Consider the following 17,557-nt stretch of genomic DNA (forward strand, 5'->3'; position numbering starts at 1 on the left):
ATAACCTACCCTCAGGAATGTGGAAATGTGCACGAGATCTATAAATTGCTTTCATGTTTCCAGATCCTATCAGAGACGTTCCTCGTGTAGTTAGGCTTAAGAAATCTGTAGCTGAATGGGTGTGATTTTAAACACAAATTGCTTAACACCAGAATCTCTAGTAGTGGGACCTGACCCCAGGACACTTTTCTGGGAGAAACCCTCTTCATCTGAGCTTTCTCATTCCTATCACTTCGTGCCCAGTGCTATCTTGTCACCATCCCGTCAATGCTGAGCCCATTAAGATTTTATTAGGTTTGTCCTAGTGTGGTTATGTTATGTGATTGGCAGTGCTTATTGACAACTCTTATTTTCTCTACCGTGATTTTTATAGTCTGGATTTATTAAGTGCTCCTAGAATACAGGCTTCTGGAACTAATTAAGAAAAAGAAAGAAAGAAAGAACGAACTTCTTAGGTAACACCAGGAGAAACACTTTGCATAAAGCTTTTACATGATTTGTGTGCTTAAATCTCAGTTCGTATGAAAAGAGTTAAATTAAGGTAAAATAGCTTGGAAAAGATGCTGCTGTTACTGTCATCTTTAAGAGACTGGCAGGGCCAGGCTCTCTCTTTGTCCCCAAAGAGCATTTGTAATGTGTTGGTTTATATGCAGGCTTTTGAAACTGTATTGTGGACTTTAAATGAAAATTTCTGTTTTTATCTAACACCTTCTATTTCGCTATACTTCATTATCTCTGGTTTCTTGTAGGGGGAACATATTCAGTACACATTCAAACAAACAGGGGAAAATAAAATCATTCTGTCTCAATATTTCAAATCCATCTTACAAAGCCATTTTTATCCCAGTAGTTAAAGACTTATACATTTCTAATGATTTTGAAGTATGGGTTTGTTTATTATCTTTTAGAAGTGCGGTACTCTGGGAGAAGCTAATCAAGAGCTGGGGAGAGTGCTTTCTGGTTGGTGAAGTTTTGTTCCTTCTCTGGACTGAGCTGGGTTTCAACTCTTGATTCAAATATCAAGCAGCTTGATCTGTGTGCAACACCCTTTGAATGGCTCCTTGGCTTGAGACTTCTATCCTTCACATCTACACTGAGAGAGTCCTCCACCTGGAACAATTAATTTTGTTTTTTTCTTGGTCCCCCATCAGCTGGATTAAAACTCTTTCCACAGTGCTCTCATTCCCTTTATACCCAAGTCTCTCCCTTCTCTACAATTTTAACCCTCATGAGGCCTAAAATCACACTGGCTCTGCCCTATATTCAGCTGCCCATTCTAGTGCCCAGTAAATATGGATGGAATAAATGAATGAAAAATCATTGCTTATTAGTATCCACCACAGTGAACATTTTTAGGTTATGCTTATTAAAAACTTACCTTTAATTTCCCTTAGAAAATTATCAATAACGATGCTAACCTTCTGAGGCACTGGTAAGATGAAAACATTTTTGGATGCACACCACAGCCCCACAACAAAGAATTATGTGTTCCAAAATGTCATCAGTGTAAAGACTATGAAACCCTGCAGTAGGAGAAGGCACATAGAATTTGGCAGGTCAAAAGTGGTATCATTTTGTTCTACGTATTGGAGTTCACCTCTTTAGATATCATTAATAATGACAATTACATAGAGATACTGGTTTGTGTTTATTGTATTTTTGCCACCTGAAGGCACTAGACAAGCTTTTCAAAACTCTCGCTTAACTCTCTCAACAGTGCTATGAATTAGCAACTATTTTTCTCATTTTTCAGATGGGGAGACCATGATTTTAAAGTGTCTGTTCTTTTTACCTAGGAACTTCTAAACATTGCAGCTGTTTTTCTTACCTAGGGAATATAACAGTAGCCATCCTCTGAACTGAAAGTAAGAACAGAGTGCTCCTGTCATATTTTGAAGATTCCAGATGAACACAATACTCAGACATATTAGATTCTGGGTTTTTAGGCTTTCTTTTCACCTGAAGAGCAGGTATACCTAATTACTTCATAAAGGTAGGCTGTTCTGATTACAAATAAGTGTTTAAGGTCCTACCAGATAGCCAAGTTTGTCACTGAGATAAATATTTTCCACTGAGGTCAAATGGCATAGCTAGTCATTGTGATTCTCTACCTAGACGATCTAATTTATATACAAGATATAATCTGAGGCCATCTCCTTGAGATGGAACTGATTAGTGTCTCTTCTACCTCTACTTGGCTCACAGAAGTCGTGTGATATACTCCTGCATTTTATTTAACATGTAATAAATTAAACCATGAATAATTAAGACATCTCTGTGTTTAGGGCAGTATTTCTCCAATATTAACGTGCCTACCCACCGTTCTTGCTAAACTGCATTCTGCCCTGAGGTTCTGCATTTCTACCAGCTTCCCAGGACAGACTCCTGCTGCTGGACCACACACCATACTTGAGGAGCAAGACATTAGGAATCATTGGGATACTGTGACACCTGAGATAGGGATGGCATAGAGGTGATGGCATCAAACTCTGTTTTCCTGTGCTACTCTCTGTTGTATAAACTATTCTTTAACCATGTAGAGATTTCTTCTGGAGAGAATGGCTCCCTTTCAGTGGCAAAACACATTTATAAGTACCACTTCATTTTAAATAAAGCATCATATCTTTCTGCTTTTGCCTGGAAAGAAACAGCCTCTCCCTTTTTTTTTAATAAGCAATCAAAAATAAATTTATCATTTCTGATCATCAAAGGCCGTTTTTATATGGTTTACAATCTTTTAAATGATAGAACAAATTCACAGTATCCTTGACACTGAAATAACATTTACAATACTTTTTTTCTTTTTTAATTATATTTCTAAAGATAGCTGAAGGAACAGTTACAAATAGACCCTCTGTGCTTTTAGATATAAGTTATTTCTATCTCTGTATCTTGGTGAAAATTAGAGGACTTGCAGTCCCCATGTCCTGTCATGTTAGCTTATTTTGTAGGGAAATCAAATCTGGCACCTTTCAATTAACTTCTTTACCTCTGTAATCTAAAAACAAATGGAACACATTCTGGAGCAAGAAGGCATGCTTGCTAGCCCTGGATTGCCTTTCCTTCCTCCATTATGTCTTCTCTCATTTCATAATTTTCTGAAAGTCCTTCAAAAAAAGAAAAGCACTCACAGGCAGGAGGGAGGTGATATTGGAAAATCATTTATTCTAAATCATGAGCCTGGCAACTCTTAAAGGAATCACAGTGGCAGAGCTCATGCATACCTGGAGGTCCCAAAGGAGGCGGGTGGTGGAAATGTGTCATAGATTGGAGTTTGGACAGTCTCCTTGGTAACTCAAGTGGGAGCTATTTGGGAGGAAGACAAAAGAAGAGAGGCAAGAATTGGGGAAGAAAAGAGAAGTCTTTTCTCTGCCTTCATGTGTGCATCTGTGCATTATCCCTGCACTAGTTCATCTGTGTCAGATGGAAAGGATGCATGGGTTTTTAATGACATGGAATGTGATCATGGCAAATTGTTAGGTAAGAAGCAGGAAGGTAAATAATGATTCCAATGATGTTATGTGCATTCTTAGGCAAAAGAAATAAACATCAGTTATCTCTGAGTGGTAATATAATGAGTAATCTCTATTAATGTTTTATTCTAACCTTTTCATTGCATTCTCTAGAATTCTCCACTAAGCAGAAGTAAGCTTTCATATTAGAATTTCAAGATGAATTTTAACAGGAGATGGAAACATACAAAGCTATAGCTACATCATTTATGAGTTATCATTATGTGATAAATGTATTTGGAAGCACAGTGCATTTGGAAGAATTTTTAATAAGGGTACATTTTTTTAAAATAACTTACTCCCCATTTTGCATTTTGAAGATTTATAACTCTGGAAGGCTTCACATTTTTTCCCTTAGTGCCCAACTCCATCTTGTAGTAAGATTGATCAATAGGATTTGGAAATGATAATCATTCACCAATCCTGTGTGTTGACTGTGTGTCTGTTGCACTTTGACAGAACCTGTCCCATTATTTTGATTTTGCTGATATATATATATATATATATATATATATATATATATATATATATGCGCATAGATATTTAAGAGAAGGTACTGATTGGGATGCAGAGTTCACAGTACGATTGATAATAAGAGTTTCCTTTTGAAGATATTTCATTGTTTTCTTAAATATTTTTCCAACTAAATACTGGTTAGCTAAAATATATGCTAGTCCCAAACTTGCTATTTTTGAAAGGTTTGTGGGCATATCAGTACTTCTTATATAACTACCCTTAACTGACTCTCTTCTCTTTTCTTCCCTACAACAGATCACAGATTGTGCTTAACCAAGAAGTCCACAGGTCCATCAGCCCTGGCCTGATCTCCATCAGAGGACAGGAGTTCTGTCCACCCACTCTGGCTGTGTAGACCCGGCAGATAACGTGGCCTCACCTGCTGCCTGCGTAGAAAATTCTCCCTATTGAAGTCTTTTGCACATGGAGGACAACAGCAAAGAGGGCCATACAGGCTGATAAGACCAGAGACATCAGAAAGGTTCTTTCACCGATGCCCTCCGGACATTTCCTGTAGCTGGAATTCTGGACTTTGACAGAACCTGTCCCGTCATTTTGATTTTGCTGATTATATATATTTTTTTAATTTTTGTTTTCCCTACCACATTGTATTTTCTTTCTGTTCTTCAGAAATGGGCCTGCAGACCACAAAGTGGCCCAGCCATGGGGCTTTTTTCCTAAAATCTTGGCTTATCCTTTCCCTAGGGCTCTACTCACAAGTGTCAAAACTCCTGGCCTGCCCTAGCGTGTGCCGCTGCGACAGGAACTTTGTCTACTGTAACGAGCGAAGCTTGACCTCAGTGCCTCTTGGGATCCCGGAGGGCGTAACCGTACTCTACCTCCACAACAACCAAATTAATAATGCTGGATTTCCTGCAGAGCTGCACAATGTACAGTCAGTGCACACGGTCTACCTTTATGGCAACCAACTGGATGAATTCCCCATGAACCTTCCCAAGAACGTCCGAGTTCTCCATTTGCAGGAAAACAACATTCAAACCATTTCACGTGCTGCCCTTGCACAGCTCCTGAAGCTTGAAGAGCTGCACCTGGATGACAACTCTATCTCCACGGTGGGGGTGGAGGATGGGGCCTTCCGGGAGGCTGTTAGCCTCAAGTTGTTGTTTCTGTCCAAGAACCACCTGAGCAGCGTGCCTGTCGGGCTTCCTGTGGACCTGCAAGAGCTGAGAGTAGATGAAAACCGAATCGCCGTGATCTCAGACATGGCCTTTCAGAACCTCACAAGCCTGGAGCGTCTGATCGTGGATGGGAATCTCTTGACGAACAAGGGCATTGCCGAGGGCACCTTCAGCCATCTCACCAAGCTCAAGGAATTTTCCATAGTCCGTAATTCGCTCTCCTATCCCCCTCCTGATCTGCCAGGTACGCATCTCATCAGGCTGTATTTGCAGGACAACCAGATTAACCACATCCCTCTGACGGCCTTCTCCAACCTCCGGAAGCTGGAACGGCTGGACATATCCAACAACCAACTGAGGAAGTTGACTCAAGGGGTCTTTGATAATCTCTCCAACTTGAAGCAGCTCACTGCTCGGAATAACCCTTGGTTTTGTGACTGCAGTATTAAATGGGTCACAGAATGGCTCAAATATATCCCTTCATCTCTCAACGTGCGGGGTTTCATGTGCCAAGGTCCTGAACAAGTCCGGGGGATGGCTGTCAGGGAGCTGAATATGAATCTTGTGTCGTGTCCCACCACAACCCCTGGCCAGCCTCTCTTTACCCCGGCCCCAAGTACTATTTCTCCAACAACACAGCCTCCCACTCTCTCTGTTCCAACCCCTAGCAGAAGCTACACACCTCCAGCTCCCACTACATCGAAACTTCCCACCGTTCCTGACTGGGATGGTAGAGAAAGAGCGACTCCACCTATATCTGAGCGGATCCAGCTGTCCATCCACTTTGTGAATGATACTTCCATCCAAGTCAGCTGGCTGTCTCTCTTTACTGTGATGGCATACAAACTCACGTGGGTGAAGATGGGCCACAGCCTGGTGGGGGGCATCGTTCAGGAGCGCATCGTCAGTGGGGAGAAGCAACACCTGAGCCTGGTTAATTTGGAGCCCAGATCCACTTACCGGATTTGCTTAGTGCCACTGGATGCTTTTAACTACCGTGCTGTAGAAGACACCGTCTGCTCGGAGGCCACCACCCTTGCCTCCTATTTGAACAACGGCAGCAACACCGCTTCGAGCCATGAGCAGACAACATCCCACAGCATGGGCTCCCCTTTTCTGCTGGCGGGTTTGATCGGGGGTGCAGTGATATTCGTGCTCGTGGTCTTGCTCAGCGTCTTCTGCTGGCACATGCACAAAAAGGGGCGCTACACCTCACAGAAGTGGAAATACAACCGGGGCCGTCGGAAAGATGACTATTGCGAGGCAGGCACCAAGAAGGACAACTCCATCCTGGAGATGACGGAAACCAGCTTTCAGATCGTCTCCTTAAATAATGATCAGCTCCTTAAAGGAGATTTCAGACTGCAGCCCATTTACACCCCAAACGGGGGCATTAATTACACAGACTGCCATATCCCCAATAACATGAGATACTGCAACAGCAGCGTGCCAGACCTGGAGCACTGCCACACGTAACAACCAGAGGTCCAGCGTTGTTAGGAAGGCGAACAGCCGAACTCTTTGAGAACACACACGTGTGTGCACATAGACACGCAGATCACATTTGATAAATGTTACACAGATGCATTTGTGCATTTGAATACTCTGTAATTTATACGGTGTACTATATATTGGGATTTAAAAAAAGTGCTATCTTTTCTATTTCAAGTTAATTACAAACAGTTTTGTAACTCTTTGCTTTTTAAATCTTAAAAAAAAAAATAGTTGCTGAAGTACTGTACGGGGTTGTACAATGAGAACCTAGCACCGAGGCAGAAGAAAGAGTGATTCTTCCTTATGATGCACATTAACCACTTTGCTGTGGTAGCTGTCAGGATAAATTCCTTTCTGACAGCTGATGGTCAGATGAAAGGGCATATTCATATGGACTCCTCGGGGTAAGAAGAATAATGGGTAAAGCAAGAAATGGCTGAGATGTTCTCATGCTATTTCTATGCCTCCTGGTCTGGAAGAAAAGTTAAAAAAAAAATTCCATGAAATAAGAAAGGAGGTAGTTACCCTGAGTTGACCCAGTGCAGGAAATTTAGAAAGCATCAAAAGGAAGCCGGTTCCTGTGAGATAAGTGAACCCAGCCTGACACAATCTAGAAAATCAAGAGCCAATTTGAAAAGACCTTAGAACCCAGGGGTGGCTTTCTGAGTGGGAGCTTAAAAATCACTCTTCATGCTTCCCTGGCCCTATGTGATAACAGAGTTAGAGACTTGAGTATGATTTCAGTCATCTTCAGGGACAGGTATGATCAGTCCTAGCAAGAAAAAAAATCCCTTAAAAAGTGTCACTATTCAAATCATATGTCAGGTTGAATCACATTCAACAGAGATATATTCTAGAATACTTTTTTAGAAGAGCCTAATAAAATAATGGGAAGAATTATATTGAATGGAATTATTTTTGATAATGAGAATTATTTGGGTAGTTTCACTGAGGCTATATCAACATGATATTTAGACCAATGAGAAAAAAAGTGTTTAAAATATATTAAAACAACTTCTTATTTAAAAATTACTGATACTATTTAGACAAAAGCAACTGATCAGTGGTTCTATGACACTCTATCAACTGACTTTATTAGTATCATGTTGAAATAGCTTGAATTAATACCTTTATCCCCTCTCAAATTCTTGTCTTCCAATCATTTCGCATCTATTTTTGTAATTAAGTTGTTTATGCCGCCTTTGTTTGTCCCCCTCTGCTCAGTATTTCAAAGAGAATTATGAATGCCAGTCCTGGTTGCACAAAATATCTTTATGTACTTACATGTTTTAAAATGCATATTAATTCTCACTGCTAATAATTCTATAAGGACACATCAAAGCTGGCCAAAAGAATGCGTATTTTTAAAAGCAATACCAGGTTTCCATCTCGGACCGACTTTGATCCCGTTCAACACTTGAAATTTCATGTGTTCTTTTTCGATTGTGGAAGTTCCTCCAATTGGGAATTGTGGAGGGATGGTAAATCTTCTGTAAGACCACCGATGAAAAATGAACAAGTCAGAGAAGAAGAGCTTCCCCAAATGTTGGCAGAGCAAGGCAACAAGCAGAGGGCATAGAATAGAGAGGGATATCTGCACTTAATCCTAAATGTTTTTGAAGCAACATCCATCTTCAGCAAGCACGTACCATTTACTCTAATCTTCACCACTCCTTAGATGTAGAAGGGCTATAGATCACATGCATTATCTGAAAGAAAGTGCATCCTTGGAAAATTATTTTGGAAGATCGTGTCTAGGCATTTCACTGCGTGGTATATTTCTGTTACCACTGGCCATTATTTTAGGGACTCATGAAGTAAATGTCACACTCATCTTGCTTTCTCTGTCTTTTTAAGCAAAATAAAACTGTGATGCGTCTTTGTAAAAGTTTAGGTATAAAACGCTATGCAAGTTTTTCTTTATAGTAAGAGCTTTATTTTCCTTAACGATATACCCTGACTTATATGTTTTAATCTCCCTCATCCCTCAGAATAAGCAGAACATATAACTGAAGCTAGAATGTTGTAGACACAAGACTTGAAACTGTGCAGTCAATAGAGCTGAATTTAGCTATGAATTAATTTAAATTAATTCTGAAGTGACTCTGGTTTCCGTTTTAGTCTGTTAGCTAGAGGGTCTTCGCTGTTGTGTTTTTAAAGATAGGTCCATACCGTGAAGGGATAAGACAACCTTGGAAGGTGACCAATGTAATAGTAAGCCAACTAAAATCAGGACGTTGTCGTGGGGTTTTTTTTTTTTTTGTACTTAACTGGATAATGTCCTTCCACTGGCCTCTTCCCCTTGGCTATGTAGATAAAACTGTTTGTTCAAATGATGGTACTCTGGCTTTTGAGGGCTTTTATTTCTGTTATCCACAAAACCATTCTCATTTATTGGTATTGTATATTTAACTCCCAGTGGGAATTTTGGCTGTTGAGACCTCTTTGCTTTGGATCAGGAAGAACAAGAATGGAGAGGTTCTTGTAATATCTTTGGGGATTTTACAGAATTATTTCAGGTTTAAGTGGCACAGTGGAGATCTAGTCATGTGAAATGGTTAGGGTGATCTGACAGAATTTCTCTACTGAAGAGCGAAAATCTAGTTACAGGATTTATTTTGATCTTGTGCACATCATGACCAAGAGTGCTACGACTATATGCAGCCTGCCATTTATAATAACATAACTGGGGCTCTCACCTGTACCAGGATGGAAAGTACATCAAAAAATCTGTAAAATCTCAGGCATCGTACAAAAATTGTTGAATGACCGTCACTGATGGATTATGCTTTCACTGGCATGTTTCATCATCAGAGTATGATCTGCAGATACATCTGCTCTGTATTTTCTCCTCTTTTGGTTTAGTCATTTTGTATTTTGAGGTGATTAGTCAAGGTTAAGGGTGCAGGCCAAGACCAGGTCCACTGGCTTATAGAGAGCTTGATGCTGACCAGCTGCGATGATCTCAGATAGTATCCAGCCTTGTCAGAGTGCAGAAATATGTCACAGTACAGAGGACATTTCAGAAGGAGAAGGCATAGCCATGGTCACACAATATTATCAACAGATATTCATACCCTGGGTAGTTGCTCATATCTGCTTATTTGAGGAGATGTTTTGATCATGGAGAGACCTTGGGCTTCACTCAAACACTCTCAGATGCACTGCCCACACATCACATGGGACATTCACAGGCAGAGACCACAAGGATGTTCCCTATTTTCCTTGCACAAGGTGGAAAACGATCTCTTGTGTTAGGGAAAAAAGATGCAATTTCTAATTATCCAGATGTTCATTGAAACTATATTAGATATTCTCCCCCCAAGTTACAAACAAAAATTATGATGTGACCGATCTGGTAAAAAGTCTTATTGAAGTAGCACATAGCACAGCTCCATTTCCTACTAGTGCTGATCACAATGGTCTTAGTCATTTCACCATGTCAGAACTTCCTTCTCTTCATGTTGTGAGCAAGGCTCCCACTTAGAACACAGGGCAGCTTTGTGGTCCACAGGGAGCAGGTGCCTCACTTGATCAGCAAACCCAGCTGCAGTGTCCATTGCAACATTTGACTGTGAAGTGGCTCATTTCACTCAGTGTCTTTGTTGATGGCTCTTTTCTCTAACTCTAATAAGGAGACTACACTTTACTTTAGAGCATGACAATAGCACCCATGCTCATAACTTTCCTTTTCAGATTCACAGGACAGCAAAGCAGAAGAGTACCCAACAGGGAAAAGATACATACACAGAACAGCTTCCAGTTCTTGATCTTGTCAAATATTGCCTGATGCTCTTTTATTTATGTCAAAACACTAAAGTTAGGAAGCTGTAGCTCACATCCTTCTTTGGTTCCTTCTGCAAGGTTGAAAGACAATTGCTGGCAAAGGGGGATGCTTTTCACTGGCTGTGGGGAAAATGTGTTTTACACAGATGATGATGCTGTTATAACAAATCTTCTTTTGCTATATTTCTTTTTTCTCACTGCACACCCACCCAAAGAGCACAAAGCAAGGCCATTGTGACAGGCATTTTTTAATCAGTATGAAGTACACATGTGCGTGCATACACATAGACCTGAGGGCATTTGTGAAGGTGTCCATAGGATATAAGACTTGTAATCAGTTGAGGCACGGTGAGTCACCAGCACTATAGGACTGATCCATCCACTGAAATCAATCTGATGACTTGTTATTGTTTGAATCATTTGTCGATTTGTTTCTGGTTTGTGTGAAGCGTGTTCTCTCTGACCAGGAACTTCAAGGAGCTGGAAGATTCTGCATCCTACATCCTCTTGAGACCTACCGTGTCACACACTCTGTTAACTACAAACTTCACTCCACGCTATACAGTACCTTGTTGATATGTTCAGTAAAGGCTTATTTTAAAAGAAAACCACATTGTGTTTATCTACTCAGTTCATTGGGATACAGCCAGTACTTGTATTGTTAATGTAAAAGAGGAAGGAGGAATGGAAGAGGTAATAGGATTTTCACATTCTCTGACCATGCAAACAACTCGTGTTGTGTAAGGGCCATTGATTCTTTTTTTGTGTGAGGGGATTAGTGAAAGCCTCATGTTCTTTCCTATTTCCCAACTAAATTTTGTGTTCTCACAAGTATCCTTAACATATACTCACATATACAGAGCGTATTGTTTTATGTTTGTGAAAATGATGTTGTTTAGGATGTAGATAATGACAATGCAGTTATCCAGTCAGAATAGTCTTCTCCCTCATAATCTGCTCTTAACATGCACTATTGGGCTTGAATGTCAGTTTTAAGAATCCTCATGGTACTTTTCTCCTTCAGAATTTCTCAGAGCTCATCACCTATACTTTTCTATGGGACACTCATGAAAATGTGTCTGTTCAAGTTCAATTCTGGATATTCTGGATTAGTCTCATGGAATGTTCCAGAACCCCTTTCCCTAACCTTCTTGGCCATTTTCATCACTAATGTATTTGACAGAGATTGCATCAGGAAATAAAATTTTGACATTTCAGTTAACTAGTATCACTTATTTGTAGAATCTCTGCTGGAAAATGAACTACGAAAGAGAGTGGTAATCGGTGACTCCTATTACATTGGGAATATTTTATGTAAATTAATGTCCTTTTTATTCTTGGTTGGTTTTGCCAAGTGTTAAGACATTACTGTATGGAGACTAGATCCCTTAACCAAGGAGTACCTTTCATTTAAAAGAATTTATGAAGGTCCTGCTCCTCTGTTCCAGGCCCCAGGCTGAGTTCAGAGGCTTCATAGAACAAATGCAGTGCTAGCCAAATCAAGCCCGAGTTCTACTCCACCATGTCCATAGATATTTCTGTTCATCCAGTGCATTTACCTACCCCTCATCTACTATGTATAGTATTGTTAGGTTCTATTGAGAATTCAGAGAAAAATGAGACTCTGCCAAGTAAAGAACACATGGATTTTGTAATTTATTTTTTTGCCTGATGCCCTCATGTCACAGAACACATATAATCACCTGCCATTCTTTTTATTTAACTAGCAGCATGTCCAGGATAATGAGAGAGAGGTAGATTCCTACCTGTTGGGAAGGTGGATGGTGCATCTACCTTATAGGTTGATCTTTGCTTTTAATATGTGATGCAAAGTGACATCAAATTGACAAAATCAGAACTAATTTCAAATAAAGTTTTCAAATGTATGCCAAGTAAAAGTAATTGAAACATTAGGAACTGTATTTTGTAATTACACATGCAAACTCTTGGATCTCTATTATGCACCAGAATGGAAAATTAATCTTGAATAATAATGGCACCTGACAATTATCAAGCACCTATGTATCCAAAAGTATGTATCCAAAATGCTTTGATACACATTTGCATTTAGTCATTAAAATAACCATGTAAAGTATGGTCTCTTAATTTTTCAGATTTTAAAACTCAGCCCCAGGGACATTAAATGATTGGTCCATAGCCACAAATACTGCAAATGGCACAGTCAGGAACTAACCCAGGCAGGTCTCCACGGACATTTAGCAGTTTCCCTAAATTGACTGGCCTTTGGGATAAATTCTTAGTGTTTAAAGATATATGAATATGGAACTATAATTTCTCTCCGTGGGTGCAATATTAGTTATTCTTTATGACTAGTCAAGGAAACACTGGGAAAACCTCAAAAAATACTTGGCTTTTAAAGCCCTTTTTCATTCATTCCAGTTTTTTATAGAAATTCCATTTTTTTTTTTTTCTGAATGTGTAATGCCCTCATGCTCGATTTGAAGGTTTCAGGTGGAAGCAAAATATGTCTCCACCCACAGAGAGATGAAACTATGAGACAACTTGACTTGGGCTATTTTTAGTAATCATTTGTTTCATACTTGAGAGGTTGCCCCAAGTATACCATACATCCTGCTGAAGATGCACTTACGTCAGAATCTGTTAGAGCTGTAGGACCCTGACTTCAGGATTTATACTCACTGTGGTACAAATAAAGAATGAGTGCTTTGGGAGATATTATTGGGGCTTTATTTTCTTGAGTTGTGTTGAAAGTTAAGGACACAGAACTTTTAATGATATATCTCAAACCAGATGTCTTTTTAACATGCACACCCAATGATAATACCACTTGTTTACTCTCTTGGTACAAAGTCTAAACAAAGTGAAAATTTCAGTGTCTCTTTGGAGGACTCTTATGATTTCAGGGATATGAAAAACCTCCATATTGGGTCCGTCTTCTTTGAATCAAATATAACACTGCTGGCTCAGATGTGGTTAAAATGCCTACATTGAATACATGGGCCTTTATTCGTTTGCTTTTATTTTCATTCAGCAAATATTTACTGGGGCTAGGTAAGTCTGGGGGCTGAATAAGAGAGTTTTTCAGGGGAGTTAAACTGCATCAACAAAATCCGTCCTAGAAGCCACATATTCCACATGTGGCTCAGGCAGCCCCTGAGCTATGCATCCATCAAACATTTACATGTTGGTTTAAATAATCCACCAAGGATTCAGCACTTGCCTAGGCCTCTCAAGTATGATTTCTCTGTTTCCTGACTTTAGTCTTTTCCCACTTTAGCCCTTCCTGCATCCTGGGACAGAGGAAAATCTATTAAAACTGGATGCATGTGATGTCTTGCTTTCAGAATATCCTATTACCATCACTTGCAAGATAGAATTTTAACACCTTGTGTGACACATCTGAATGCAAACTGCTCCCTGGCATGCCTTACCTGTCCTGCCTCTACCTTCGTTAATTCTCTAGACAAGACTTATATTTACAATGAACATACACAGAAAGCTTTTAGTTTGTTTCGCAGCCATCACGAGTGCTGTACATTCACTCAAGGAATATCATCTGACATTCTCCTTTGCCTGGGGACATGCTCATTTTAGATATAGGTCAAACATGCCCCTTGAAAAACCGTTTCAACCTCACCTGCCAATTTTATCAGACCCTCCCCCCATGCAGTTAATATCACTTCAGAATTTTTTTTAGCACCTACATATTTTAATTTTCTATGGGCTTACTTCATACTCACACTCCGGGTGGCCTGGGGGTGAGGAATGTATCTATCGATTGTTTCACCTCATGCTATGCTGAGCAAAGTGCCCAATCCCTTCTAGAAGACCAGCCACCCTCACTAGTCACTTTGGGTGAAGTGACTTTAAAAAAACCTCTGAGATCTGTGGAATTCTAAATTATGTGGAATCATTTAAACACCCCAATGTGTACTTTACAAGAAGGAAAAAAAAAACATATTTTCTAAAAATGACTCATATTATGTATCTTAAAGAAGTTTTACATATTATGTATCTTAAAGAAGTTTTGGGTTTGTGCTTATGTGATGGTCACACATTTGTGTGATTTGAAAGCTTTAGAAGGAATCGGGATGTGTCTACACCTACAGGATGAGCAGAGTGAGCTACCGAAGTAATGCAAAGAACTTACTTTTTAATGTTACGAACAACCTGAAAACTCTGAGCCAGTTTGCAGAAAGGCACGTAAAGAGGTGTCTTTACAAATTCACCTTGTAAAAAAAAAAGTGTCACCATCATGAAAAGTCTCAAAGCATGGGTAGACATAAAGTCAGAAATGTTGACAGTTAGTCAAAACGAATTCTTCACATGTAAAAAGCAGAGAGAGATGTTTCTTTTGTCTCCATCAGCAAAATCAAAAGAGACAGCTATTATTCACTGTCATAGCCTACATAAAAATGCAGCATGTGTCATTTAGAGGTCCCCATTGTGTGATCCTATTTGGGAATGAATAGTCTGTCCTAGAAATAACAGCCCCTACAGGAGGCAGTGGAGAGGGGTGGTTAGGAAGAGCTCACACTTGAGTTCACTCACATTTACTTTGGAAACTTGCCCCTGCAACTGACCAGACACAATTCACTTTGGCATTGACTTACACTTCAATATTATCAGTTCCCTTTTCCATAAATGAGATCTATGATGTCGAACACATGGTGACAGGAAGAATAAAAGGTATGGAGCGAGGTTGGCCTAGTATCTGATGCTGAGAAGCATCACATAAATAACATGAACATGTTGTATTTTCCATACAGGACGAATTCAGAAATACATGGTGTCATAGTGTCACCTTTTTAACATGGAAGTCAACTTCTTGAGTATTAAGATCAGAGTTACGTATAGGGTTTTTTTTTTATTTATTTAAAGGTAGTTAGCTTCCAAAACTCCACATAACTGTGCACAATAATTACCAATACAAGTCTGACAGTTTTTCATTTTCCCTATTATTTTTATTTTTTTTTATTTTTTATTTTTGCTAAGGAAGAGCTAAGGAAAGTGAGGTGCCACATGATAACAGAACAGCAGCACGTTCTTGTCTCATGAATGGGACCATTGAACAGCTTCGTAGAACAGAAAGAAAACAAACTCCTTTGTAATACAGTATCATTCCTCTCTAATCTGCAGAGCACATATAGGTTTGGTTATTGTGGAAAATCAGCTCAAGAATTGGGAGTACCAAAGGACCCTGAGAATGACAGTTGAGCAGAGGGTAGAAAGCCAAAACATTTTTTAAAATCAGGGAAATAAATTTCTGTTCCAAAAATCTGTAATCTTGTAATCCCAGTGGCTCAGGAGGCTGAGGCAGATGATCACAAGTTCAAAGCCAGCCTTAGCAACAGCGAGATTCTAAGCAACTCAGTGAGAGACTGTCTCTAAATAAAATCCAAAATAGGGCTGGGGATGTGGCTTAGTAGTTGAGTGCCCGAGTTCAATTCCCAGTACCCCCTCCCTCCCCAAAATCTATTATCTTATTTATTTACTTATTTTTTTCAGTGCTGGTGATCAAACCCAGGACCTCCACCTCCCAAATCTATAATTTTAAATGGCATGATGTTGGTTCATTCTATGATACCACCAACCAAGGCATGTAAGTGTACCTTGCACAGTGGGCATGGTAGCAACCAAAAGGAAGAATATTTTTGTGGCTATGCAAAGCAGATGTTATAGTCTACCATCTGTTTTGCAGTAGCTTTCTTCAATAGGTTCCATTCTTAATTTTGTAATCTGGTAATAATTAAGAAGCATACATCCTCTTCAGCTAGATCATGTTGTCTTTTATTACCTGCACACTTTCTGTTTGTGGGAGTTAAAATAGTCTCAAAGCAGCTCAGTTATTGTGATCTGTATTAGCATCCATTCCCCTTATTTTTCTGTCTTTCTCTTGCTCAATAAATGTGGAAATTCAGATATCTGGATTCTGAGGGGAATAGTATTTTCTCTTCTAGTCCTTAACTGCATAGTTTAATTGGTTTCAGAGTATTTATTTGTCAAGTATAAATGGAGAGCAGCATTCTGTGGTCTATAGCCAATCTCTGTTCTATTTGGAGGAGTGTCTGTTTTGATTGGTTGGCCCCCAGCTGTTTCTATTGAAAAATATTTTCAATATCAGCCCTCATTAGTTGGAAAATGACATGCTTCACTATTATTTCTGAGATAAGGGGAACAAGGAAGTGAATTGCTTTGCAATTGAAGTCAACCATATTGGACAGAGGGTGGCAGTGTCTATAGGACCATCGCCTATTAGATGGGAAGGTATATCATTCAAACCTGACAGGTCTCTTTAATTCTGGGATCAAACATGCCTAGAACTTGATTTAAATCACTGCTCCAGCTCACACTAAGCTTGGGTGTTGAGAACGTTTATGCTTTAGTTTTCTTATCTTTAAATAGGGAATAACAATAATACCTCCATAATAACAGCACAGTACAATACCTGGCACAACCCCGAGCGTTCAATACATGTCAGCGACTATGTGAAAATATTCAGAATTGGTGTATAAAAAGTTCGGTTGCATAGCTCAGCTCTCCCTTTGATGTTGGGTAATATAATTTAGCTCTCTGGCTTGTTACTTTTGTCAAAAATGTGGGAGTTTAGTTGAGTTAGTTTATAAGTTTAGTTAGTTTATTAATCTGTTGGGACTTTAAATTCTGTTTCATACTTCTTAGTTTTCTAGGAAGTTGAGTTTTTGTTTATTGGGCTGATTTGTGTCCTGTTTTCTTGTAAAATTCAAGAAGATTTGTATTGAATAGATAGTAGGAATATTCACACACTCAGCTTCATTGACTTTATTATAAAGTCAAAATGCTTCACACTAGTCATTACAACCTGAAACTAGACATGTTTGGGAAGTCACATGCATGATCATGGAAAGGAGGAGCCATGGAGTCAAGAAGAACTGTCGTTTTGTACCTATGTGGTCTTATTTTATGATGCTAAGCCTCAGTTTTCTCCTAGGTGAAATGAGGTATTAATATATCTAAGGATTAGTGAAGTTATATATGTCAAGTCTTCAATGATGCATTTATTGAAACCCATTATGGTTGAAAAATGACAGATGAACAGGACTGGTAGCAAGTAGAAACAAAACTCCTTTTTAATTCAAATACCTTTCC

General features: G+C 39.3%; 1 protein-coding gene across 3 annotated transcripts in view; it reads left to right on the top strand.

Moving 5' to 3' along the window:
* Positions 1 to 12,933, top strand: part of FLRT2 (fibronectin leucine rich transmembrane protein 2) — a 92,311-nt gene extending 79,378 nt beyond the window's left edge. For all 3 annotated transcript variants that reach the window (XM_081291296.1, XM_081291295.1, XM_081291294.1), the window contains exon 2: positions 4,284 to 12,933. In XM_081291296.1, coding sequence (XP_081147422.1) covers positions 4,661 to 6,643 — 1,983 coding nt within the window. In that variant the 5' untranslated portion in view covers positions 4,284 to 4,660 and the 3' untranslated portion in view covers positions 6,644 to 12,933. The remainder of the gene's footprint in view (positions 1 to 4,283) is intronic.
* The last annotated feature ends 4,624 nt before the right edge of the window (positions 12,934 to 17,557 follow it).

The sequence above is a fragment of the Spermophilus citellus genome (assembly GCF_964194105.1).
Source record: "Spermophilus citellus genome assembly, chromosome: 4".
NCBI lineage: Eukaryota > Metazoa > Chordata > Mammalia > Rodentia > Sciuridae > Spermophilus > Spermophilus citellus.